The sequence below is a fragment of the Corvus moneduloides genome, chromosome 2 (genome assembly GCF_009650955.1).
Source record: "Corvus moneduloides isolate bCorMon1 chromosome 2, bCorMon1.pri, whole genome shotgun sequence".
Taxonomy (NCBI): Eukaryota; Metazoa; Chordata; class Aves; order Passeriformes; family Corvidae; genus Corvus; species Corvus moneduloides.
The window spans coordinates 66,260,302-66,287,140 of NC_045477.1; the positions used below are offsets into that span (position 1 = coordinate 66,260,302).

Below are 26,839 nucleotides of genomic sequence, written 5' to 3' on the forward strand. Positions count from 1 at the left end.
TAGAAGACCTGGATTACAGGACTTTCAGGCACAGAACTGCCATTTTTGCAGCACTTGCCCACCTCTTGCCATAACATACAAAGTTCATAGAGGTAAATGAAAAGTTCTTTGATGAGAAATAGCAAAGTCTTAGACTAAAACTATCTTAAACATTTTCATACTTCAAAAGGTTGCATTTTCATTAATAATAAAATCATCTCTCCTGACACAGTTACTTTAAATCTGAACAAATTTAAGCATATTCCTTCAACAGGACTACAAGTTACTGATGACTAGATGTGTTGTTTCAGTAGCAATGAAAGAAGAACATGGAATAAATGGATTATAAAAATCAAGAGCAGTAAGTGCAGTAATCAGATACGTCACAGAGTACACAAATTCTACCAAGTCGACTCTTATGTGCAAATCAAGGGGTACCATTAAAACTCAGTAAGTTTCTGTTAGTGTGCAGATCTTTACAGAGTCTCAGATCAGTGACACACCTAAATGAAAAGTCTATATAATGAAACTATATTTGTACTAGTTTTTAACCTCTCCCACTCACTCTTCAAAAGCCTTGAAAAGATAATTTTAGGGCTAGTGTTTTACCTGTCTTTGTAGTGTATCTGATTAAAATTCGAATTGAATCCTAGGATAAGCACCTTCTTGTTGCTCAGAACAACTTCCAATATTCATAAAAACTTCAGTATTGCTTTTTCTTTAAAAACATACCCTAAGTCACTTATCAGCTATTCCACATGTTTAAATTATATAGCTCCTACTAAATGAACTATGCTAACTGACAAAACAATAAGAAATTAAAGGAGACAATATATGCTTTAGGGCTCTCTGAAAAGGTGCAACATACTCAGTTACATGTATGTTTATCTCCAGCCGTACTAATCCAAACATACACACGGTACTGTCCCTTCATCTAATATTTAATACTGTATGTTTAACTTTCAATAGGAAAAAAACAAATCATTCCTTTCATTTCTTTTCATGTTTAGAAACCGAACTGTACATTTCTCTCCGTACACAAAAAAAAAAAAAAAAAAAAAAAAAAAGACAAGGGAAATGAAAATGAAGTAATCTTAACCATGGGGAGGTGGGGGCAAGCAGAGCTAAAGCAATGAATCATTTTACCCTTAGGACTATCTGTATCAGAGTTTTTCTGAAAGCTCTCTCTTAACTACATTTCCTTCTTCAAATGATTTTAATTTCTGTTTCAGCTGGGGGCAAGGAGGGCAGGGATTGAGAAAGAAAAGCAATTCAACATTAACACATTTGTATGAAAAACAAGAATCTGGATGTGTCTTGCTTGTTCTCACATCCTCTCAGGTGTCACTGGGTTCATGACTCTGAAAATTCTTATAATTCTTATTTTTCTCTGAGGTAGGGTGCAATACGGTTTAGTCACCGAGTTTCAGGAAATAGGACACTTTTACTTTTGAGCTTTCATCTGTCATCCCACTAGCCAGAACAACACTACCTCCCGCCAGCGTTTTAAGAAACTTCTGACAAAGTTGGGTAGCGACGATCCCCAGCGCGGAGCGCCGGCTTTGACAAGCGCCGGTTCTCGGGCCAGCCCCGCGGGCAGGGGCAGCCCAGGAGCGGGGCCGGAGGCGGGGACAGAGACAGGGACAGGGACAGGTCAGGGACAGGGGCAGGTCAGAAGCAGCCGCAGGCCAAGAGAAGGGGCAAGGTCAGAGGAAGGCCAAGGGCAGAATCCGTGATCCGCGGCACTTTGACCATGAGGCTGGCCGGTCTCTCCCGGGGCTCTCGGGCAGTCCCCCGGCCGCCCTTCTCTCCGCCTCCAAACCCTGCCAGCTCAAACGGAGGAATCCTCCCGCCCCGAGACCTCCGCCCTGCCGCAGCACCGCCGGCACACTGGCCCGGCTGCACCCACCCCGCCACTGTCCTCCGGGGCCGCAGAGCCCCGCGATGACCCCCGCGGACCCGCCCGCGCCCGCCGCGCAGGTGGCGCCGGAGCAGCCGCGCTCCCCTACCTGTGCCCGCCTCCGTCACCTGTTGCCCGGCTGCCTCCATCGGCGCAGCCCCCCGGCGCCTCCTCCCCCTCCGGCGGCTCCAGGGGCTTCTCGGGCTCGCGGGCCACCTCCATCCCGCCGGGCACCGCCTCCTCTTCCTCCTCCTCCTCCAGGGACTCCACGTAGAAGACGGTGCGGGGTGGCGGCGGTCCCGGGCCGTGCCCCGTGGCTAGCCGGCCGCCGGCGGGCAGCAGTGTCCCGTTGGCCGGGCTGGCCGTGGTGGCTGCCGAGGAGGAGGCGGAGGAGGCGGATTTCTTCCAGAAGACGCCGTTGCCTCTCTCCTGGCTCTTCAGCAGGCGGCTCTGGCTCGGTCCCCAGTGCTCGAAGCTGCTGTCGGGCGGCAGGCAGCCTCCCCCCGCCGGGCCGCCCGCCGGCGAGGGGTGGCTGAACAGTTTCCAGCGGAGGCGCAGGATGTGCTTCACGTCGAAGTCTTTCCTGCCGGAGCCGGACATGGTGCCGCGGCGGGCGGGGGACGGGCGCGGGCTGAGGCGGGACTCACGGCGGCCAGGCAGGGCCAGGCGGCGGCGGCAGCGGCAGCGCGGGGCGGCCCCGCTCCGGCAGCGGCGGCGGCGGCTCCTCCGGGCGGCGCTGGGCTTGTAGGGCGAGGGGTGGCAGCTGCCGGGCGGAGAGAGATTCGCGCACACACCAGTGCGGAGAGAGAGGGAGGATGGATGGAGCGATGCACAGAGCCAAGAGGAGGTAGAGACACCCAGCAGGAAAGGGAGAAAGAGAGAGAGAGAGATGCCCAGAGCTGACGAGAACCGCACGGTGATCAGTGGAAAGGGGAGGAGAGAGAGGCAGAAATGAGAGACACCTCTCAGGGGAGACGGACACTTGCGAGGGAAGAGCGGGCGGGGGAGGCTGCGACGACGCGCTAGTCTGATTAACGGGGGAGCGAGCTACAGCCCGGAGAGGAGCGGCGGCGGCGGCGGCAGCCACAGCGGGAGGCAGGTGGCACTTCCTCAGTCTCTTACAGCTCCGTGACCGAGTGCAGACAGAGAGGAAAAAGTCACCTGGAAGCCTCTCTCCACGTCCCGCCTTCCCATCCCGTTTCTCTGGGGAGTCCCATGCCTTCCGTTATCTGAGATGGCAATGCCCGAGAGCTGGCACAGAAAGAGAACGGAGCTCCTTTATATGCACTGTACGTAGGAGGGGAAAAAAAAAAAAAAAAAAATCCCGCCCGTGAGGTTGTCAAGGTCCTCAGTATACAATTTTCCGTCTATCTCGGCGCCTCTCACCAAGCCGCCCCCTCCCTTGCATGTGACGCAGATGTGCTCTGGGGCCGTCAGTGTGAAGAGACAGAGGGAAAAAGATGCTTCAGGCTTCCTCGTGCAAGTAAGTCGGCAGGTCACTAACTGCCCCTCACAGCCTCGTGCTGTCTCCAGTGCAGGTCTCCTCACCTTGGTATTTTAGTTCTGAGACAGCTGTATATATACCAAATATAGCCAAATAAAGTGCAACAACAAATGTATCAGCAGCAGTAAACACAAAAATGTGAATCATAGGAGTACAGACTTAATAGACTGCATGCAGCCTGGATGAGGTTACAGGTTAACGATGTATTCTGCCGGCTCCATTCATTAGCCTGTTGGCTCAGTGTTACTGTACCAGTAGAAAACATTGGCTAGAGGAACAGTGTGTCAAACAGAAATTGCACAACACATCTGCTTCTTACCTTTCATACCTGCTCTTAGTGCAGTCTGACAGTGCTAAACCCAAAGGAGGTTCCTTTCATAACATAAGAAATCTGCTTAGGAACATCTGCCCACTTGGGAGGGGTGTCACAGAGTACACTGCATTGGGGACATAATTACAGAATTAAAAGCTCTATGGTGAAATGTCGGAGAGGATATGGCAGCAAAACTGCACATCGTCACCTGCTAGCTCATAAACCTCATGCGTGAAAAGTTGGTGGCAATAAGATGATACACAGAATGCCTGCAATTCACCTGTACTTTACCAAGTAATATTTTAGAAGAAGATTTATCCCTAAGAAAATGATGAAATAGATTGTATTTTCATCCAGTAATCTTTGCATTGGCCAGCTTTACCCATGTACTCATGAGCTCTCAAAAGTCTGTTATTCTAACTCTTTGTGAAATCACGAAAAGAGGTTGAAGAAATTATTTCCCTCAAGCTGGTCTGTTTTAACTCCTCATTCATAAAGTATTATAGCTTGAAAATTCCTCCAGGGAAGCACAGAAATCAAACACAAATTAAAAATTTTATTACTGTTATATTTACTTCATGGCTGAAGTATATTACTGTTTTGTTTAGTTTATCAGTGAAGTATTGCTTCTGGATACAAACCAATATTAGGGTTTGTGTTTAATACTGATAAAGTCTTGGATTTAACAGTGCAAGAATTCAAGGCACCAAGTCCTACTTTCAAAGGAAGAAAAATTGCCACTGTGCATTTTAAAGATTGATTTATACCACCACAGCTGGACTGAAAACTCCCTGGTGCCTCAAGTTTGCTCTCAGTATTCAGTGATAAAAAAAGAGACACAAACCATTCTAAACCAAACAAAAGAGACAGTTCGTTTTTATCTGAGAACTGATCTGACTATGTGCTGCTTAGGAGAACTGCAGGAAGAAATGCCTAGAAATCTTCATCTAGAATAGGACAGATGAAACTTCAATAATTTCTGAGAGTCTAGAAATGCGTCTCTTATGATGAAATATATAAAATCATCTATAGTGAATACTGGCTACTTAGTGCCTAGTTACATGCTCTAAAAGATGGGGATATCTACATATAAAATAGTTTTAATCAATGAACATATAGATAGACAGGTTGCTATCTCTTCTGTGTTTAATACCTCTTAACTGATTAGGCCAATTCAGATACTCTGATTTGAGGAGAATTGCATCATTTCCTTGCCATGTTATAAATCTTAGTCATTTTAAAATCTGCATTAGTACTTAAATTGATCATTTGATGTGAACAATTGATAGGTTAGACATTCTATCTTCACCAAAATAGATAAATATAAATGACAGTGCATTCCAACAAAGTATATTTCTACATATACTCCAGAGGTCACTCAATGAATATATATTACAGTATCACCCAAGAAAGTGATTTAGGTTTTTTATCACCCGTCACAGTACAAGCTATCAAGCAATTATAAGGAAAAAAGGTAGAAAATACTCCAGGTTATCTGTTATTCATATATTTTTATTTCAGTTATGTCAGTAACTGAAATAAAGTCTTGAATTTTTTTTTAAATAACAAAAATCACTTCAAAATACCATGTATAGGCACTGACATACTTCTTAGCATTACTTGATTCTTTCATATTTTAGTACATAAATACTTTTTGCAGTAAGAGATGCATTAATTTGGCATGTATGCCTGATTCTCCTACATAAAGATGAGTGAACACTTGAGTATCATAAAATGAAATCTGGAAAATTGTCTTGATTAGCGTAGTTCATATCACAATCACAATTACTTTGTCAATGTACAGTAAACAAGAGCTACCCCCAAGAAAAGCTACATTGAAAAATCAGTCATTGTCAGTATTGATAGTTAATTAATAAATTGGTTTCCTGAGCATGAAGTAAAAGAATTAAACAGGTTGGTTTAGTTAGGTTTTCACAGATTCTTATCTTCATGTTTCCCAGTGAATGCTTTTGACATATGCCAGTGAGACTAAGAACATATTCTAAATTATTGCATGACAAGAACACAAAATGTGTTTGAGTTTCAGTTGAAACTTCTGGTACATAAAAAGATTAACTTAACTCTGTAATTTGCCTAGACTTGCTTCTCCATCCAGAAGAAGAAAAAATGGTTCTCTACTGGAGTTCTAGGGACCTTACTCATAGGAATTACTCTAATGTAATTAGCTTACTAGTCAAGTATGTCTTAGTCTACTCATATGGGATTGACATAGACATATGAACAGAACTATGAAATTACACTTGTCTTTTAAGTTGTCAAAGGGAAAGATTTTGATGTCTTGCAGCCTTCCATCTGTACCTTATGTGTTCCATAAAGTATAGCCAAAATAATAATGATCACAGGTAAACTTTTCCTGTGTGTTGGTTGCACGCTGTATATCACATTGTGTTTTTGTTTATTAAACAGCGTTTCTTAACTTCATCCCTGATGTAGTTTTCCTGGATTATTCATTGCCACTCAAATCTTGAATAACTTTACAGACTTTGCTTGAAAGTATTCATGGCTCTTTTTTCTTTACATATTAGTCAAGCAAACAGATGAAAGTGGTTAATCTTTATGGTCCTGTTATGAGTCAGATTCCTGACACTTTCCCTTTGTGTTTTTGCCTTTCTAATGCTCTTCAAATGAAATAAATTCACATAATCATGTCGCTAAGGAAGTCTCATGCTCGTGTTTTGTAGAAAAAATGGCCTAGGGATATATATCCTTTTAATAAATCTTTCAAGTAGTAAAAAGCCCTTCCAAAGAGAAGAAACTTGAAGTAGGTATCTAAACGAGTCAGATTTTATTAACCCTCTTTTTTCCTCCTTCCTGTTGCAAAGGTTTGGAGTACAGTTTATTGTTAGGTACAAGATTTACATCAAGTTCTTTACATGTGGTACTCCAGGGAGAACTGGGGGATTAGGACTGAAGTTGACTTCAGTTGCAGTTACTGATTGATAAAACAAGCAACAGAGGAACCATCATGCCAAGAAACCCCTTAGGGTTAAGAGTGGTCTTAGTCTGTGTGAGTCTCTGTATTACATAAAGTCGAAAGATACAGCAAATGAGTCTGAGGTTGATGAGCTTATGGGTGTGCTGGGGAATGATAGTTACTAATAAGAGAAGGGATATACCTCTCAGCAAATTAAAAGGATAAGGCATATTTTTGTTACTGAATTTTATCCTGTCTTTTAATCCAGAAGACACTAAATTGTGATGAGAACAAGCACCAAAAAAAAAAAAAAAAAAAAAAAATTAAGAGACAGCACTGTGCTTTGGGTAAGGATGGTACTAGAATGAATAGTTTTACAACAATTCTCACTTCAGTGTGGGAATTCTCGCATGAATGAATGAACATGCACTTCAGCTATAAAGATGCTTATTTTGTGGGTGGTTAATTATACATTCAGAAGCTAGAGGGTGTTAAAAAGATGCTATGAAACAGAACTGTAGAATACAAGCTAAAGAAAGTTGAGAAATTGATGGGATGGGACATCCATTGAGAGATCAAGCTTTGTGCAGAAAATGTCAGTGTGCTAAGTGATTCAAGCAAATAAATAATGCTTTAGAATTATTATTTAAACTTTTGCTGTGTACAAAGCTTTTGAACAAGTTCTATGATGTGTAGATATATTCTGAGTCTGTTTTGGTAAGTAAATTGAGAAACACTGGGAATAGGTGGTAGTAGGGGGAAATTAAACTCTTACATTGTTTATAATGTATACACATAATGCTTTGGCATTCCTCTGAGTCAAATTGTTGAGCTGATTTTCCTCCCATAGTAGTATGCATAGTCATATTTAAAATACTATAGATATGCCTACGCTTATTTACTATGATTGTTTTCTAATGGCAAGAAAGGAATAATAAAACCAGACAAAAATAAACCAGAGCTGATTCACTTGTCAGTCCTTATGTATGTTTATTTTGTAGTGAGTTTTCAACTGAGATTGAACTTCTGAGAATGATTTTACCTTCAGTAAGTTAAAAAGTTAAATGGCGTCATTTCTCAAAATTAAAAGTGAGAGCACAGTACAGGCCAGGTTTCTGAAAGTGTGGTGACATGACCAACTGCATTTATTTCAGTTGGTAAAAAAAATTGCTTCTCCACAGTTGTTCTTTTTGAGTGCTTCCTTAGTAATGCCGGATAAAAAAATGATATATGAATTACCCCTAGTGGTAACTTGAACAGATACATTTTATTCTGCATTGCAGGAGCCTAGAAGAGCAGTTGCTTATTTTATATAAGCTTGAGGGACAGTAATTTCTTAATCCATTTCATCATGATCACAAGCAGTTGTATAAACACACCCTCAAGCAGTTTTTAAATGGTCAGAGAATTTCACTTAAGAAATGTAAATGCTACAGGATTAGTCATGGATAAAGATTCACAACTAAGGCTAGACAACATGAAATTATGACACCAATTATTTTCAAAAAGTAGGAAAGTTAAGGAATATTAAGGTTCTTAAATTCCTAAATCATTTCCCACAATTTCTCTGGTTGTAACAGTTGTCAGTTCTCTTGTGAAATACATAGTTTTTACCCACAGTTCCCAAGCTGGCTATAAATCCTCCTTATTTGAAGAAAGTGTCATGGATTCTCTCCTAAGTTATGGTCAAGAGAAACAGCTGAACTCCATCTACTGCAGGTTTGAGCATACCCCTTTCTGCTCCTATGCCATACTCCACATAATATCCTTAGCCCTTAGCATTTGGAGGCTGGTCATCGTACCTCTTGCTGATTCACGTAGATGCTGTTACTATATATTTTAAGTGGTAGAATATCTTATAAAAATCACTATGTTGTTTTGTTTTGATCTCAAACTAACACTTTTAGTGGTATTTCTGTGAATGATATAGATCTCTGTGGAAATACTGGTGATGCAAAGAAAATAGGGTGGTTTTTCTTCGCTAGATTCAGTAATAGTTGCTGTCATTTTTCTGTGACTCAGAATCTTCTTAGAACTGGTTTGCTTTCATGTTCTGTTCAAAAAATATGCGGTTTCTTGCTGATCTTTTATTCAATGTTTATTTTTTAATCTGAATTGAAAACTTCCAAATATATGTTGGCAACTCACAGTAATGTAGACACCAATGGTTTGCAAAATAGGCTCTATAAAAAGGGAATTGCTAGAATTTTACAACTACACATGTAGTAGTAAATTATATTAGACTTACTTAAATTAAACAGCCAATGTAACTGGCATACTGGTCAATACTGATAAGGCATCACAGTCTTAAAACAGTTTTGGCTTGTACATACCAGCATCTTGCACACTCATTCAGAAGTTAGCATAAGTCAGGGAACATACTCAGTAGGCACTTTGAATACAGGCAGCATTTTGGAGGATAAGAGCATTTAGCCATATGGAGGTAAATTGTGCCATGCCATTTGGCCTGGGTCCAGAGGCTGAACAGAGCAGAGAACAGGCATAGGGAGATTTTGTTTACTGTTCTAGACATGACCTTACGATGCTTATACTTCAGCTTACAGGTTCTTTTGAAGTTAAAAATAATACTATTTCAGCGAATTTTGCCATTGAAAACATTTGTGAGATATTTTGTAATGACCCTCTGTGAACAGGTTGTTTTAAAAGAATTTTTTTTTTTAATGAATCTGACTTATGATTTACTTTGTTGTTTTATTTCCTAGGAAAACATAATATACCTAAAAAATTTAACCATAAAAATCAAAATGTTTTGTCTAAGTAAGTGAATATTGGGTTGTTTTAAAGAATCCCATCTGATAATATTGTTTACCTTCTAAATTGCAAACTTTGTCATCTAAGTAGAAAAATAGATAAGTAGAAATTAATTAATTTCAACTGCACTACATTATGTATATAGACAGTTAATTGAGGAATACATGGATGAATATAATATAGTTGCTCAGATTAATATGTAGTAGCAAGTGTAATCATATCGTTTTATATTAAAGTTTATGCTATTTCAGAAATAAAATGAAGAGCAAAAATTTACCATCTAACAGCATTACTGTATGCATTTCTAAATTAACATTTTCTTCCTGCAACCTACAATTAGAGTAAAATATTTTGAAGCACAGAAGAGAGATTAACTTCTATTAACGTTTAAAATGAACCTCTATTTTTTTCTTTGCCATTGAAAAATATAAACAAAATTCTGTAATTAAGCTGAATCAAGAAAAAATCAAATAATCTAAAATTTTGTTTCCATCTCATTCACACAATTACTTAAGCGGCAAATCTTGTTGCTCCTTAAATGTCTAATACTATGGATTAAAACAAGTAACATGATGATCATGAATTCCCCTCAATTCTTCTTCGGCTCACAGTTTCACTTCCCTTTGGATGTAGCTTTCTGTCCCTACTACTATAAATTCTTGTGAATACACACACTAACAGGAGAAGCATTTCCCTATTTTCCCCATCTCTCATGGTATGTAAGACCCCTATCCTCACAGAGATATATTCTCTGGCTTGAGTTACTGTTTAGCATCAAACTTTTAATACCTTATCCTTCCTGTATTTTCTGGTCTCAGTAGACAGATTCCCAGACTGAAAACTTGTGTATTTCCAGATTAGGAAGTTACTAGCCTTTTCTCCATGATAATTAAACTTTCTAGTTTCAGTCAATGTATTTATTGCTTGTATCAAGTGCCTTGTCACCGCATGAGTAAGAGTACTTTAAAATTTTATATTGCATAGTTACAGATATTTTTCTGTTGTTTTCAAGAAATGGTAGATGTTTGGACAACTTCTGACTTCATGCTCTTTCTGGGAATCCTAACAATAAAATACGGATGTAGTTGTGCTCTTGGAGATCTCTGCCTGCCATTTTAATTTTAAAGTAACTGTTAACGACAATGAAATCTTTATTTACAATGCATTTCATTCTTTCGCATCTCATATCACAATCAAAGCATTAAAGAGTGTAAGAAGTTACAGTATTTTTTACAGAAATTTATTATTTCTTTAAAAAAATTCTTCAGCACTGAGCATAAGGCAATAAAATAAGCTCTTGTCTGCTTATCTTGTCCTTCCTTTTGAAAACGAAAGACGGGGCTTTGTCTATGACTATGTGTACAAATAATCTTTTGATTGTTTACATTCAGTGTCTGACCACATTGAAAAACCAAATATTTGAGAATGTTTTTTTTTTTTTTGTCATCTGCTTATTCACACTTTCATTTGAACTGAGTGTCCCAAAGTGTATACCGTTGGGGTTTTTTTCCGTTGAAAAAAATGCTTTGTGATTCAGATGAGAGGATTGTAATTGTTTGAACAACTTGAAAGGATAGTTTTCCATCCAAATGTCATGACGCTTACAGTAATAACTGTTAACAATTTAAGATCACAAATTGCTTGAAATTTCCTGGTTTTAAGTACATAGTACAAAAGCAGAAAGATTTGATTTTATGGTTATGGACTCTCTAAAAAATGTTTTACATAAGTATATATCTGAAGTTTCACATGATTATAATTATTTCTATTTGCAGAATTGTTTTCCTACTGTGTTTTCTCTGATTTTTCCTGAAAAACTATGCTATATTTTTAATCCCTCGCCCAGAGGTTTTTTTAGAGGTAAAATGTTGGGAGGACTTAAAGAATGCATTTGCATTTCTCAAAACACTGTTAAAGAAGAAAGTTCCCATAAGATAAGACACCACATCAGGAACTTGAGATAAGCACAGGTGGCAAAACAGGAAGGCCTTCATTCCATGTCTAACAAAAGTGAAGACTTGGAATTAGTACACCATAGTGTGCAGACTATGGGAACTTGAGATAAGACTTATCCAGACAAAAAAAATTATATGGTCGGAAACTGTGGGAAAGGATACGCATGATAACCCAGGTTGTGGGAATGGCATCTCTGCCCTGTGGACTGGAACCTGGGACTTGAACTGTACAAAAGCATTACTTCCAGAAGAATGACTCTGGGACCCCACCATGGAAGACCAGGGTGAAGAAGGACCAGCGGGATGCTGCAAAAATCTACATGGTGGTGATAACTTTCTACTTAATCTCTCTCTAACTCTCTTTCTCTCCTTCTACCCTCAACTTTCTCCTCAAAGTTGAGTAAATTGTAACTGACAGATTTTTTTTGGTTTTTTAGAAAATGCTTTTAATGGAAAGTCTGTATTTTTTTTTAATGTATTCCACTATGTTTTAGCAGTTCCATAAGGTTACATATAACTTAAATTTAGATGTAAAATTGAGACGAAACTTTGTAGCTGCAAGTGAAATATTTTTTGTTATTTTGTTTTAACCTGAGCTTGGCACTTTGATTGCAACAGCATATAACTAATAAGAAGGCATAATTAACAAAGAAGGTCAGTAATTAGGATACTGCAATGGCCAGAACACATATTGACTGTCCAGTAGAAATTATATCAGCAGTACAAAGTACTGCTACCTAGAAAACCTAAAAAGAGAAGGCTTGTTATTTCTGATAATCTAAAAGAAGGGGACTGAAGAAAATACCAGGTAATAGAATCATTATGGTAAACTTTTGGGCACTTTTCTTATTTGCCCCAAATATTCATATGTGCAGTTTGACTATTAGGATGTAGTTTTTAAGTGAAGACAACAGTAATCTTTCATATTCTTTTAAGCTAAAAGTGCATTACTGTTGGCATTCAGTTTGCAGTTGTTTTGGAAGATAAACAACTTCAGTTTCTCAAGTCTCTTTAAATTTTAATGTGGTCTCCAAAGCCTACTCCAAGTCTGAAGTGATCTGCAAATTGAATAGTCTACTCTATTTTCTGTTATAAAATGATAAATGTATTAAACAATAGTGAAGACAAATACATATGTAAACATGCACAACATTTTTTCTTGTGCTACTGTGTGCAATGAACAGCAGCCAAGTACAGTTTTCCAACCATGTATATTCTTACCTTGTGGCAGATTTTTCTTCACTGTAATTTTCTAGGTCATTTAAGAAAATAGTACCAAACACTATATGAAATACCTTAATATTTCAAACATATCAATGAGATGAGGTATCTGGTTGAATGAAATTTGTTAGGGAATAATTTACTGGCCAACAATAAACATCTTTTGATATTCCATATTTTTTGTACTAACATTCTTCCTCAATGGGAGCCAGTTTGCCAGGGCGATTTTCCTCCTTTAAAAAAAAAAAAGTTTTTGCTTTTTCCTAATATTTTGGAAGATCATTTATTCTCTTTTCTCAGCCATTTTTCTAAATCCTGTGCAGAAAAGTTCATCAACTTGATGAAATTTCATCTGACCTATATCTAAGTAACTTTTTTCCTTATTTTGTCTTGGTGTGATGTCCATTAATCCATAACCTCCTTAATGAAAGCTGAAGCAGGAAAGTGTAAACACTTCATCCTTCCCAGCATCAATTATGTTTGGTACTCCTTAAGTAATGACTCAGCTCTTTCTTGCTTATCCTTTTGCTTCCAATAAGCTGACAGGATGTATCCCCTCCATTGCCATGGCTATCTTGGCTACTGTTAACTTACTGAAGACAGGAAAATTAATACTAGCCCAGTGACCAAACGGAGAAAGGCTGCTGCAAGCTAGCCATTTTAATAATGGATTAGTCTTGAAGATGACTAATGACAGATGTGCAAAATGGAGCCAGAAGGAATTTAGCAGTTAAGCGTTGCAGATAACCAGGAGTAAAGGTTTTTCCCTTGTTCTTTAAATTGGAGAGAGATGGGTGGACCACTAGGTGGATAAAGAATTGGTTGGAAAGTTGCATTCAGAAAGAAGTGGTCAATGGCTCAGAGTCCCAATGGACATAAGTGACAAGTGGGGTCCCTCAGGAGTGCATACTGGGACCAGTGTTATTTAATCCCTTCATCGATGACTCACCCTCACCAAATTTGCAGATGACACCAAGCTGAGTGGTGCTGTAGACACACCTGAAGGAGGGGATGCCATCCAGAGGAACCAGGACAAGCTTGAGAAGTGGGTCCATGGGAATATCATAAGGTTCAATAAGATCGAGTGCAAGGTGCTGCAGCTGGGTCGGGACAGTCCCCAGTATCAACACAGGCTGGGGAGTGAACTGATGGAGAGCAGCCCTGCTGAGAAGGACTTGGGAATGGTGCTGGATGAGCGATGAGAAATGAGCCAACAATGTACGCTTACAGGCAAGGAAATTATAGATACCCTGCGCTGCATCAAAGGCAAGTCAAGAGAGGTGATTCTGCCTTCTACTCCTGTCTGGTGACACCCCACCTGGAGTGCTGCATCCAGCTCTGTGGTCCCCAGTACAGGAAAAACTTTGACCCATTGGAACAAATCCAGAGGAAAGCCACCAAGATGATTAGAGGGATGGAGCATCTCTCCTACAAGGAAGGGCTGAGAGAACTTAGTTTGTTCAGCCTGGAAAAGACAAGAATTCAGGGTGACCTGATTGTGGTCTTCCAGTACTAGAACTGAGCCTGCAAGAAAGATGGAGAGAGGCTTTTTACAAGAGCATGTAGTGAGAAGACAAGGAGGGAATGGGTTCAAACTGAAATAGGGAAGGCTTAATTAGATATTTGAAAAAAATTCTTTGCTGAGAGGGTGGTGAAACGCTAGAACAGATTGGCTGGAGTTGTCGTGAATGCTCTATTCTTGGAAGTGTGAGCAACCTGGTGTAATGAAATGTTCCCTGCCCATTGGCAGGGGGATTAGAACAAGTTCATCATCCATTCCAACCAAAACCATTCTATGATTCTGTGTGGATTTCAGGTTCAATAGTTATCTGAAATTTGTCTTCAGATTATTAACATTGGTGGAATTCATAATTTTTTTTAAGGAATAACTCATCTTCCAAAACAAAAAATTGAAATAAATTTCTCAATGTTAAATATAGGTTTTCTTATTAGTGAATATTTATCTTTGTACCTTTAAAGATAGCTGCCCACTGATATCTGATTCACAACACACCCAACATTTAATCATAAATTAAATCTCTTTGTTAAGTAGATTGTATGCCATTCTCCAATAAACTGGCTTTTATACCTCTTGATATGTATTTAGTAAAGTGTGTATCAATCATATTTGAATTTTAGATATATTTTAAACTTTGTTGAACACCACTTATCTCTTGGCAATAGAAAAATATATTCCTTTTAATTGGAAATTTATGGGAAATTCTGTCCTGATTAAATTCAAATTAGTATTCATTAACATTTGGCAGTAAACAATTCTTGGAAAATATCCCAATATAGCATTCATTTTTATTAACCTAGATTGTATGGAAAGTAATAATATGTTGTATTTGCCTCATGTTTTCCATCTCAAAACAGTTGATAAGCAAAGCACTGAAGGCACAGAAAAGAAATTTTATAAGCCTTAGTACTGCAGCTGCATTAGTTGTGCAGATTTAGCTCCTTAGCTACATCTACAGTATATATAAAGGTATCATATAGTTGAAAATATGAAGAACCCTGATGACAAGGAAACCTAAAGACAATAGAGATATAAAGTAACAGCTATGAAAAGGATTTAACTGAAAGTGTCTTCTACAGGATTTGAGATAGATCTAGTGGATATGAGTTAGGCATCTTCATGGACGAGTTTCAGAGCTGAAAGCCCAACCATAAGCTTTTGACCAAATTATAGAAGAGTTTATGGTGCGACTTTTTTTTAAACTGGATCATAAAACTATCTAGGATATTTCTTTTGGTAAGAATACAAACGCAAAACTCAAAATTTGATGGAATATGTTGAAAGAAATGAAAAAACATTATTTACATTTAAGTCCATGTCTTTTTTGATTGATTTCTGGGTTTTGTCACATTTTTTTTTTTTCCTTCAAGGAATGTAAGGTAGAGTGTTGAACAAGGCACTTCAGCAAGGAGATGAATTCATTTGTCTTATCTTATTAATTAATGTTATTTAATTAATTAAGAAGCATTGCCTGCTTATGAGTTGTGAAGTCACTGCCACCATTCCAGCATGCATCCATTTCTCCAACAGTTGACTGTAGAGTGCCATGGAGGCTGTAACTTCCATGGCATCTTGACAACAGAAGCGACTATTTCAAAGATACTTTTGAAAACTGTCTCTGAATGTCAGAGTTGCTGAAATATGACAATTTTAATGAATGTGACTCATGTCCACTTGGAAAAAGAAACTGGTAATGGACAGCTGAGTGTTTTGCCTACCCGTTTAAAATTGAAACCATACCAGGTTATCTCTTAAAATAACTAGTATCCTATAATTTGGTCACATGGTAACCTTTTTTTTCTTTATCCTGTACTGTATGAAATTTTAAATATTTCATGTTTTGATAAATTTACTTTTTTATTGAATACACTAAAGTGCTATAGAATGAAATCCTTATTGGAATTCATAGTGTTCAAATGGAGGATAAATCTGTAGAAGGTGAGATGGGAAATTTCATTTCTTTAAATCCATATTTAATTGTTTCTAATCAAGAAAAGAAATTATTATTGCTGGGGTAGACTTCTGCTGCTTCCTTCTGAAAGTTTATGTTTTTCTTGCTCAGAGTTCGTCATGTGTTGCTTCTGTGGAGCAAGAGGTATAAATCTAAGGTAAATGAGGTGAAAATATTTTAGTTTACTAAAAAATTATGGAAAAAGCATTTTGCACAGAGAGAATGTCATTTAGAGATGGATGGGTAGACAGACTGCACAATTAGGCTCTGTTGAAATTTACTTGATAAAAAGGAAGGTTATACATATTTAGTCTTCTTGAAGCAAGGGATTCTATAACATGTAGCACTTGATTCTAGCTCAATAAATTACTTTTTTTTTTGCAGTTTATTCCGAATTTTTTTTAAAGTAGGCAGTGGATATTGAAAGTTCTCCATTTGGTCATAAAGGCTCCATTAAAAAAAAAAGCAAACTGAATAAAGAATTTAACAAATACTTCTGAAAAGAATTTTCTCTCTTCTTGCTAGTATATGTTTTATGTATTTATGTTTTATAGCTTAGTTGGTGGTACCATTTAAGAGAGTTGCAGCCCAGCAATGTTGTATATGTGTATGCATATACTGCCAAATATTAAGGTGAGAAAATGCCATTTAATTACAATAAATTCAAGATACTAATCCAAGTTCTTCCTCAGGTACAGGAAACAAAGTGTCTCAGATCTCAGGCAAAATTTTCCTAGTAGTTTAATCTATCCTGTGTGTGCAGTCTTTGTTGTCTGCCTTTTGCTTGCTTCACATCTCTATCTTTTTATAAGTCCAAAAAAGAAGCATTCTGGTACTATTAAAAGTACAAATTGTTAATTGTGGTTGGACAAATCCTAAGCCATGAACACTAGCAATTTAAAAAAATAATTTAAGAAAAGTATTCCTTTGACATCTCCAAATTAATAAATGTTGACATCATATTTCCAGTGAATCTCTTTTTATTATTTCAAATTACATCTGCAGCTGAAAAACCTGAAATCTGAATTGCATGGGAATGTTTGTATCAAAATTTTATTCTTGTTAGAGGTGATGGGCAGATGTGGGTGCTGTCAGGAACGAGACCTCCTGTGGAGACACTGTAGATTTGGTTTTCCAGGTGTGCTCCTTCAAGATGTCTTTCCTTCAGGGCTGACCTTCTGTGTTATGCTCAGAGCAGCAGGCTTTGTCTACAGTCCTGATTCAGGCTACAGTGATTAAGTGCAGGACTGCCCAGAAGGTACACCCAGGCTGCACCAATTTCAACATTAACATACCTTATTACTGCTTTTCCTTTATCTTAACTCTCTTTTTGCCACCTCCCTTTCTATGCCCCAATGTCCACCTACCTATCTACAAAGACCTCAATTACTTCTTCCCTATTGATCCCTGTTTTGCTGCATCTTTATCCAAATTGGGTATTTCTGTGACCATTCCTTTTGTAACCTCAGCCTTGTAGGTCATTGCTGACGTGGTTGCCTTGTCACTGCTTGCCTGCGAGAAACTGCCATCATGAAGATGCCAAGTTATCCCTCCAATTAGCTGTGAATTTTGGTCATTTTTTGGATAATTCTGCCTTAACCACCTCTGCACCCCATGCCATGACTCATGGTACTCTGTAATTTATTTCAGATTCTCATACTGTTATCTGTCACATCCAGCCATTTCCCCTGCCGTGCCATGTCCAGCTCAGTTAACTTTATCTCGGGACACAGTTATAGCCAGCAGCATAGCCATGGACCTGCAACCCTAACAGGATTTCACCTTTTATGTAAGTTCACAGCTGTTTAAAGCCAATCTTCATGTCTATGGACACTTAAGTACAAGCTTTTTCTTATACCATTAACACAGGTAACTAAGGGGACTAAAATGCCAAATTGTTATAGCACAGGTAGAAATAAGTGCCCATCACTTTTGTGCCTCTCTTCGTAACATACCTGTTGTCAGTTAACTTTTCCAGTAACACCACTAGTAGTGTTTGGCATTGAGAGACGTCAAATAACTATCAGAGCCATCTGGCTTTGATTAATTTTCTCAAGCACTCTAGCCTTGCAAAAAGTTTTACTTCTATGCTATTATCATATTTATGCATCATCGTTATATGCCATGTTTTATTTGTTGCTTGTTTATCAACTTTGACATCATCTTCTCACTGAAAATTATCTGTACTGTAAAAACATACTTTAATATCTCTCTTGTTAGAAAAAAAAGTAAATTCTCTTCTAGACCTTTAGATTTCATTTAAATGATCCTTAAAAACTTTGAAAGGAAAAAAATTAGTTACAAAGCTGTGGCTGAGAATTTTGCAGTCCACTGTATTTGTGTTTTCTGTATGAAGATTTGTCATCAAGTAGGAGAATGAAAGGTTTTAGCTAATTAAAAAAATAGTCTACATTTGTGAACACTGCAAACAAAATATTTCATGATGTTAAAATGTTATTAAGAGCAAACTGTGATTTAAGAAGTTAATTAAAAAATGCACTCAAAAGTCGATTCTGCTTTCAGAAGTATTGATTATTCCTTCCATGTTCTTCATTTTAACTATAAAGAAAATTACCGCCAATTGCTGGAGTTTTACTTTGAGAACTTAAAATTATTACCTCTGTTTTAGCTGTGTATTACATTTTATTATTTATTTATTGAATAAAATGTAGCTGAAACATACCTATTAGTTATGATTTTGTACACTAAACTCCAAAAGATATTTGTATATTTTCCAAGTGTGGAAATAGCCCATCAGTGGATCTGGTTTTCTGTACAGATATTATCTGGAACTTGACCCTTCTCTGAATGTTTCTCACACTTAAAGTCTTTGGGTTTGCTACTAACAGAGGCAAAGTCTTTAATCTCTAGTTCCCCTCTGCTGTCTCCAGGTCCTTTTTCAAATGTAGTTTAGGTTGTAAGGCAGATTTTAAAGGATAGTTCTGTGGCCAAATGACAGAAATTGGTAAGAACATAGGACAGAGTAAGTGTAGGGTCATGCAAGTTGCAAATGAGCTCCAGACTGCACACACTCAAAATCTATTGTGCTCAGATATCACATGTAGTTTTGAAAGCTAAATCTGTGCTTTGCGTTATAGTCAATGGTAAGACTTGGCACCATCCAGTTGCCTTACCATTCAGTGACATGACAAATATAACACAGTCCCTTGTGTCCTTCTCCTTCAAGTTGCAGCTGCTTAAGATACCTAAAGACACATCTACTGGCAGTATTTTTTTTTTTTTAATATTTGGCATATTTCATTTACTAGTGCCTGTTTTTTTGGAATTTTTTTATGTACGGTTTTAGGTATTTCTCGCTATAGTGTATTCAAACCCTGTAGAAGTCTGGTTTGCCTGTGCATTGTGTTTGTGTGTTTACACAACATAAATTCATAAATGCTGTGTTAGCTCTTAACCAAGTGTATTATATGGACAGATAGAAATATGATGTCTGAGTCTCAGATGCACTTGAAAGTTGAATGGCACCACAGCCACTAAGTTCTCCTGTCAGTACTTCTTTACTTGTACTTTAATAACCTATTTATTTGGAATTATATAGATGCTAGAAAGAATAACTGGTCAGAAAAGTCAGATAAATTCAATGAAGTTAGTGTCCAACAGAAATTATTGACGCACAGACTAACCTCATTAGACTCCCATGTCATATTATGCCTCCTTGATAGAAAGCTACCTGGCTGGATAGAAGTCTAACTTGGTAATGTGCCCTGCAGAGTATCATGTATGGAATCATTTTGGTCAAGTGAAATTGAGAAATAAAAGTCCTCTATGACTGAAAACCAGTGATGCTACAGAAATGGCCATGTAAATGATGAGATGAAGAATGGCTAAGAAGGGAAATTAAAACCAAACCAAAATAAAAAATAAGAAAATAACACCCGCATCGCCCCCCCCCCCCCCCCTTTTGATATGGCAATTGTTATGTTCCTTCTGTTGTTCTAAAGGTTTTTTGATCTTCATGCACTTTTTGGGAATAGTATTCTGGCAGTGTGATGGAAGAAACTGGAAGAAATGAAGGTGTCAGAAGATATGACAGAAGAAACCTTTCCTTGAAATATGTCTTCTGTTAGAGTTGGGCATGAGTTCACTGATGAAGATTTATAGAATCTTTCTTTCTCCTATTTTAATTCAATTTGAAGTGTACAGTTTAATTTACATTTTTAAAAATCTATGCAGAAGGTTTTGGAAGTATTTTTCATTATTTCATTTTCATTAAAAAGAGAGGATAGTGGTTTGCAATATGTTAGCCTGGCATTTAATAAGATGACCCAGAATCATAAAAAAGCACTGAATTCTTTTTAAATTATTTGAATTTTTAAATTCCTTTTGGAGCTGCCCAAATATTTACTCTGCTTGTATAGAAATTTGAATTAATTACACAACATATAATTAAAATTATGTATTTTTCTGTCATACAAACATCTCTCATTATGATCCACAAATATAATTTATCCAGAGCTGTATACAGTCCAGAAAACTCAGGACTGCCTTCTGAGGTCTCAGAGAGCTCAAATCCCTTTTCTTGCTCTCATTCAGATAAGTCATACTTGTTAGGTCTCCTCTCTTTCACCAGACTGCTTGGGCAGATTAGGAATTATTTTTGCTTGATTGTTTGGTTTGATTTTTGTTTGTTTGTTTATTTTTGCAGAAGCAATTACAGATGTGTACTCCAAAATATGTCAATCCAATTTCATGACAAAAATTAGTTCAATTACATTAAAAGCAAATTCTCTTCTCTCGTAGTTCCAAAATTCATTGTTTCATGTAATTACTCTCTATATACTTTGTTTATGAATTGCTCATTTGGAAACAGTAAAAAATATTATTTACAAAACATTGCTATAACAAACATGTTTCCAGTATGATTAAAATACTCCATTAATAGAAAGAAACAAACAGGGTAAGTGTTGTGTGAAATTAATTTGAGTTCAGCTCTGGAAAGGACTAGGCACTGCAGAATATTTTTGTGGTTCCTTATTTTTAAGTCTATTTTTCAGATCTGTTCATTGTAGACTGAAATCCCAGTCATTTTTGGTGGACTATTAGCTTCCTAAACAAGTTGATATATTTGAGACTGACTAGAAGACTAGAGTGCTGAATGATGAGCCAATAGTTAGCCAGTAGTGAGAAGTATCTGTTTAGTGCCATTACTCTTCAGACAATACCAATCCCCAGGGAGGCTGTTTTCTCCACGCATGATTAACAGTCCTTCTTCTTAAGATACAGAGCACAGCAAGAAGAGTTTTGTTTCCCTTTCAATAGAAGTTTATTAGGATATAGTAGTTGTAGATTCAGATTTCCTACTCTCCCTGCAGTTTTAGATGTACTGTTTTCTGGTGGGTTTGGTTTTGTTTTGGTTGGTTTGTTTGTTTGTCACATGCCCTGTGCTCCAGTCAATAGATTATTGTGGAATAAAGCTGCAATTTGAAAAGCAAGATTTAAAATATTTCTTTGTCTTGATTAAAAAAAAAACCCAAAACATGCATAAGCTACTGAATGATCGTATCTATCCACATATCAATTATTTCTGTCCTTCATAGCATCTTAATTTATTGATTTAAGAGTTGTAAATATGTAGTTCTCTGCCTGCACATGAAAATGTATTTAATCAGTCAGGTTTACTCTGCAATCCAGATATCAATGCAGTTTTAGACAAAATATCATGTGTTTTGATAAAAATTCATGTGATTCATTATGTGAGGTGTTTTGTTCTTGTTTATTTATGCACATGCCAGAGCTTCTCCCACAATCCTTTCAATTTCAGATAAATCCTTTGCAGAGCCCTTTCCAGAAAGGATTCTGCTGTGAGAACTGACTCCTTATGTCAATTGAATAGATTTAGGTACACAAAATTAAGTAATTTGAAAATACTTAGCATTTAAGAAGCAGATTGGACATTGTAACTTCTCAATTGAGAGGTTTATATAATGTAATTGTGGCCCATATTTTTATATTCACTGAGAACAAGAAAAACATGTATGACAGTCGTCTAAGTTTAAAATTCTGCTTAATTTCTTCTTGGATGCAATATGTTCAGTATTTCACCTATAATTAGTCTCTTTTTTATCTCAGATCTCCAAGAATTTACTAGAAATTGTTTTTGCAACTGTTAGTTTGCCATTTGAACCACTTCACCCATTTTAGGTCAAATGATTTTTTCTTAGTGAAGTAACTGGAGTGTCTACTTGACCTATTGTTGAGTTTTAAAATCAGAATAGGATGATAGTTTATTTAGCTGTCTACATAGTAATACCAAAGACATTCTGGGGCAAAATGTCTTTTATCTGGTACCCCTCAATGTTAAGATGAACACTTACAAGATGTGTACAAGACCCTGAAAGATTTAAGGTTCTTGATTTTTTGTTGTTGCAGAATCAGTAATATAGGATTAGACATTATTTTAATGATTATTTATCCAAAGAGTGGTCAGCACTGCAACACAAAATTAATTTAAGATACTTCATCTGTTGTTGGATTATATCTCCAGGTTTTATTTTTGTAATGAAAATAATTAGGGTTATCTTTTCACAATGTGTTAGCTTTTCATTTCATTTTCAGTAGTATTTTAATTCTTAAAAACTTCTCAAATAATGAAAAGAATTTTTTTTTTTTCACGTTTTGGTTGCTACTGATATGTTACCAAATTTTATGTTCGTTCCACCATACGAAACAAAATAATATTGATTACCTTTGATTGATGGAAGTTATTAAATTGTGAAATTATTAACCTCTGACATGAATGAGAGCTAAATGTGAATGTTATGTTTCGAAGGACACTGTAACTTCACTTGTTGAACTTAATAGCTCATTACCTAAGGAATATTGGGCTAGTTATTCTTGCCAAGAACTACGCATAAATAGATACAATATGAAACATGACAGAATTAATACTTGGCATAAATCATTGCTATATTGGAATAATATTACTGGAGAATAACTCAAGTCTGCTATCCCTACAGTAATTCACATTCAATAAAACAATGTAATATTCATAAATAATTGGATTTCTAAGTTACAAGAGATTCAAAGAAAACAGGAGCTCTGATAATGATGTTGGCTGACTGTCTTGCTCATTTAATTACAATGCAGCAATGGTTTATCATAAGATTAATAAAATATGACAACTGGTATGTTTTTTATGGTGGCACTGCTGGTTCTACAAATGCCATATGTTATTTGAATTTTATACTGTGTTGTCCTTAATTGTGTACTTGTAACCATAAACAACATTTGTGTGTTATAATTAATCCTGACAAACAAACATCCACATTAGATTATAGTTAGATAATTTTAATTACAGATGTATTTTCTCTGCATTGCAGTGGCAGAGATAAGTCTCTTGTTTTGTTCTCATCCATTCACGTTTTGTGATATTGAACACACTTAGATTATGCTTCCCAAAATTTACTGTGGAAATTAGCTACAGTGTACAGTCTTAGAAGTCTTGCTGGCCTACAGATTTGAGTATTACAAGCTGATACATAGATCCATGTATCCAGGCTGGAAAGTAGCTATGTTTTATGGAGGCCTGTCTAAAGTGGTAACTGCATGAGTAACTGATAGATCCAACCTGAAACAAATGCTACCCCTGAAATCTGATTAGAGGCAAGACACAATGGAGTCTTAATTTGGGGTTTGGAAATTTGGCTTTGCCCAAACCCAAAATTTGGATTTGGCATGTAGTGTCAAAAAATATGTTTCTGTCCCTTTTTGACTTTAAATCACTAGTATCACTGCTTTGTTTATGTGCAGGCTTGCAGGGACTCTCATTTTGATCCATTTGCATAACCTATCTCTTTAACCTCAAAGCTGTGTACTGAATCCAATGTCTTCTGAATGGCCATATAGATATCTCAAACCACAGTGAACAAACTTTGCCACCATATTTGTCCCTCATAAACTGTAATAATAAACAAAAAATATTACCAGTAGTAGTAAAGTAATCCACAGTAATAGTGCAGCAGTTGAAAAGCTGAGAGAAATTGAAAATTTTGGATTCATTTATCCCTCCTAATTCAGAATTTCAAGTTCATATCAACTTTGAGAGGATATAGGAGCTATTTTTACACTTGTGGTATGTCTCTAACACATTAAATATTTTCTTATTGCATATAAGCACCGCTTCAAAAGAAGAAGCCAAGATAATTTATCTGCTTCAACCTAACATCTCTTAATATAATCTCTAAAGCTTTTTCCTGGGAAGTCTGGGAGGTTACTTTTACCCTGTTGGTGTACAGTGTGGAGTAAACAAAGCTCTTTGACAGCCTGGGCTACTCCTCTGACAGCAGAGAAATCATGTCAATTAGAAGTGAGGTACCAGTTTGTCTCTCAGCAGTTATTTAAAATTCAAAAAGTCAAAAGTCTTGCCAATGGCTTGGAAATAACACTGCAACCATACTTTTTTTAGGTCCATGGGATGTACATGCTGGTTAACTGAAAGATTCCCAAGGAGGTCACACCAAAGTACTTCTGTGGAAATTCAGAGCTAGGGAGGCACATAGTGAGTTTAGATGATCTCTTCACAGAACTTTTGAATCATAACGTTTGTACATACTTTAAAATCAACATTCATTACATAGTTACTATCTGTATGCTAGTCTGTAGTAAATGGGAACGATAGGTCTGCGTGTAGCAATTTGAGACCTGCGACATAGCAATGGTTAATAAAACATGATTCTGCTGGAAAGTTTTTGTAGCTGGATAAAAATCAGTAACTCAAAAGACCCAAAGAACCAGTAGCAGCCAGGTGGAGGACACACAGTTACAAACTCTACTGTACATTTCAAGTGTTTGAAACAGCTTCTGCTCGAGATATTTCTTTGATTATACCTTGTTGAGTTCCAGCTACCTGGAGATCTTTTTCTTTCATAGCTGAATGTATCTTTCTGTTAGGGTAATACTTTTTTATGTATTCTTTTGAAGGGACATAAGATGCAACTTTCTGAGAAATCATAACAGAAAAAGATAAAAAAGTTTGAAATTAAGTGAAAAGGAAATCATTAATCATCCCCTTATTTTGTATAAAACTATAGTGACTGGCCTATAAATCAGACAGATACTCTCTCTCATTACTGGAATTAATATTCTCAGAACATATATATGTAAATAATGGGTTATCACTTATTTATATATTCCAACATATTATTCACTGAATTATTACTCAGGGAAGCTTATTGGCAAAGCTTCCAAAATGGTTTCTTTTTTTAAGCTCTGAAAAAAGCAGTAAAAGGGACTATGTTTTCAGTGAAATATGCAGAAAGTATCCATTTATTATGGGCCATCCAAATATTGACATTTTGGGCTTTATTTGCAAGTCAAAATTATCAGAAAATTTGATAAAGGAGGTGCTTTTATACTCAGTTTTCCAACAATAGAAAGAAATAGTGGAAAGTCCCAGAAATCTAAAATCACAGATTCCAATGAGTTTGGTTTTTGAGTATACATACATACTTACCTTCTTAGAAATATTAAAATTATAATGATTTACATCAGTATTCTGCAGCTGGAAATGACTATGTGATCAAGAGCACTATAGAATTGAATCCCTTTCTGTTTTACTAATATATTTTTCCAGGCTGTATGTAGTTGTGTTGATTTCTAAGCATTTTCAAGTGCTCTGCTTTTGTTTAACAGAAGTCTTTAAACTCATTAATGAGTTTTCATATCCTCCTTGATAGTCCTTAGAAACAAATTTCCATTTTTAGGTATAGTGTTTTATATAACGACAAGTTTGATTTTAGTCATTGAGAGCAGATGCAGTTATTACTGAAAATAATAATACATTTTCCTGATAGAATTGCTTCTTATTTTTTCCCCTTTATTAGTATTAAAGGTGTTAATAATGTATTAGTAGAAGAAGACCAAAATCTATTGCAATGAAATTTGGAACACTTCCCTAAATTTTGTAGGACTATATACAATAAAGCTGTCTAAGAAATGATGCAGTTTCTAACAGAATCTGTTTTTTGAAAAATGTAATCTTAAAATTTGCCTTAAATAAAAATGCAGTATTTTCTCTTTTTTGTATTTCATTATCATTATTTCAACCTTTTTCCTCTTGCACGTTATTTCTAAAAATGATTAGTGACTAAGAAAGGAATGTATATCTGAGGCTGTCAAAAACTGGATGAACTTCTCCCTGGTGAAAGTATCTAGTTTTCTATACTTCTAAAGACTGCAAAGTTTCATGAAGAGTTGTTGTATTTCTTGTATTTTCATTTATGACAATAAATGTAATATGTAAATTTTTCCCCCCTCTGCTTCTATTTATCCTTTCAGAGTGCTTACATTTAAAATTAGTCCTCTGCATTGTGCTAGATTTGCATACCACTTATCTGATTTTAGAAGATGCAGTCCCCATTGACTTAGAGTGGATTTTTGAAATAAAGACCACTTTTTGCTAGTCTTTTTACAGTAATTTATGTTTTAAAATGTAAGAATGCATAATTATTTTAAGGAGACGTGTCATCTTTGGAGTAAAAGATAGAAGGGATTTGGGAAAGCTATGCTATTATATTATGCCTGAATGTATTTTTTTTGTGATTATATCAGATATTCTTACTACCATTTACTGGACTCAATGATCTGAAAGGTAATTTTCAAACTACAGGGTTCTATGAGTCTATGATTGTGTATGAATCCATATGCATATGCATATATATATATATGTATACATTAAAACATTAAAAGAACATGTCATTACAGGTGAATTTTTACATAAATTAGTTTTCAGTCTTAATAGTTAACTGGAAATGCTTGATTCTTTTTAAGTA

At 36.6% G+C, this 26,839-nt stretch overlaps 1 protein-coding gene and 1 long non-coding RNA gene across 5 annotated transcripts in view; one reads left to right on the forward strand and one right to left on the reverse strand.

The window, feature by feature from the left end:
• The window catches only part of KLHL1 (kelch like family member 1), a 196,988-nt gene extending 194,451 nt beyond the window's left edge, over positions 1 to 2,537 (reverse strand). Inside the window, exon 1 of one of the 2 annotated variants that reach the window (XM_032099888.1) lies at positions 1,989 to 2,537. In XM_032099888.1, the coding sequence (XP_031955779.1) occupies positions 1,989 to 2,479 (491 nt within the window). In that variant the 5' untranslated portion in view covers positions 2,480 to 2,537. The remainder of the gene's footprint in view (positions 1 to 1,988) is intronic. The other variant, XM_032099889.1, reaches the window with a different exon arrangement.
• A 33-nt stretch (positions 2,538 to 2,570) lies between these two features.
• LOC116439850 lies at positions 2,571 to 26,316 on the forward strand. Of its 3 annotated transcripts, none has more exons than XR_004238328.1 (3): positions 2,571 to 3,362; positions 17,700 to 17,838; positions 24,475 to 26,316. It is a non-coding gene; the product is annotated as an uncharacterized LOC116439850 (long non-coding RNA). The 3 variants fall into 3 exon arrangements; XR_004238327.1 differs by lacking the exon at positions 24,475 to 26,316 and adding an exon at positions 20,056 to 21,502; XR_004238326.1 differs by lacking the exon at positions 24,475 to 26,316 and having other exon boundaries at positions 17,700 to 18,558.
• Positions 26,317 to 26,839: the final 523 nt, after the last annotated feature.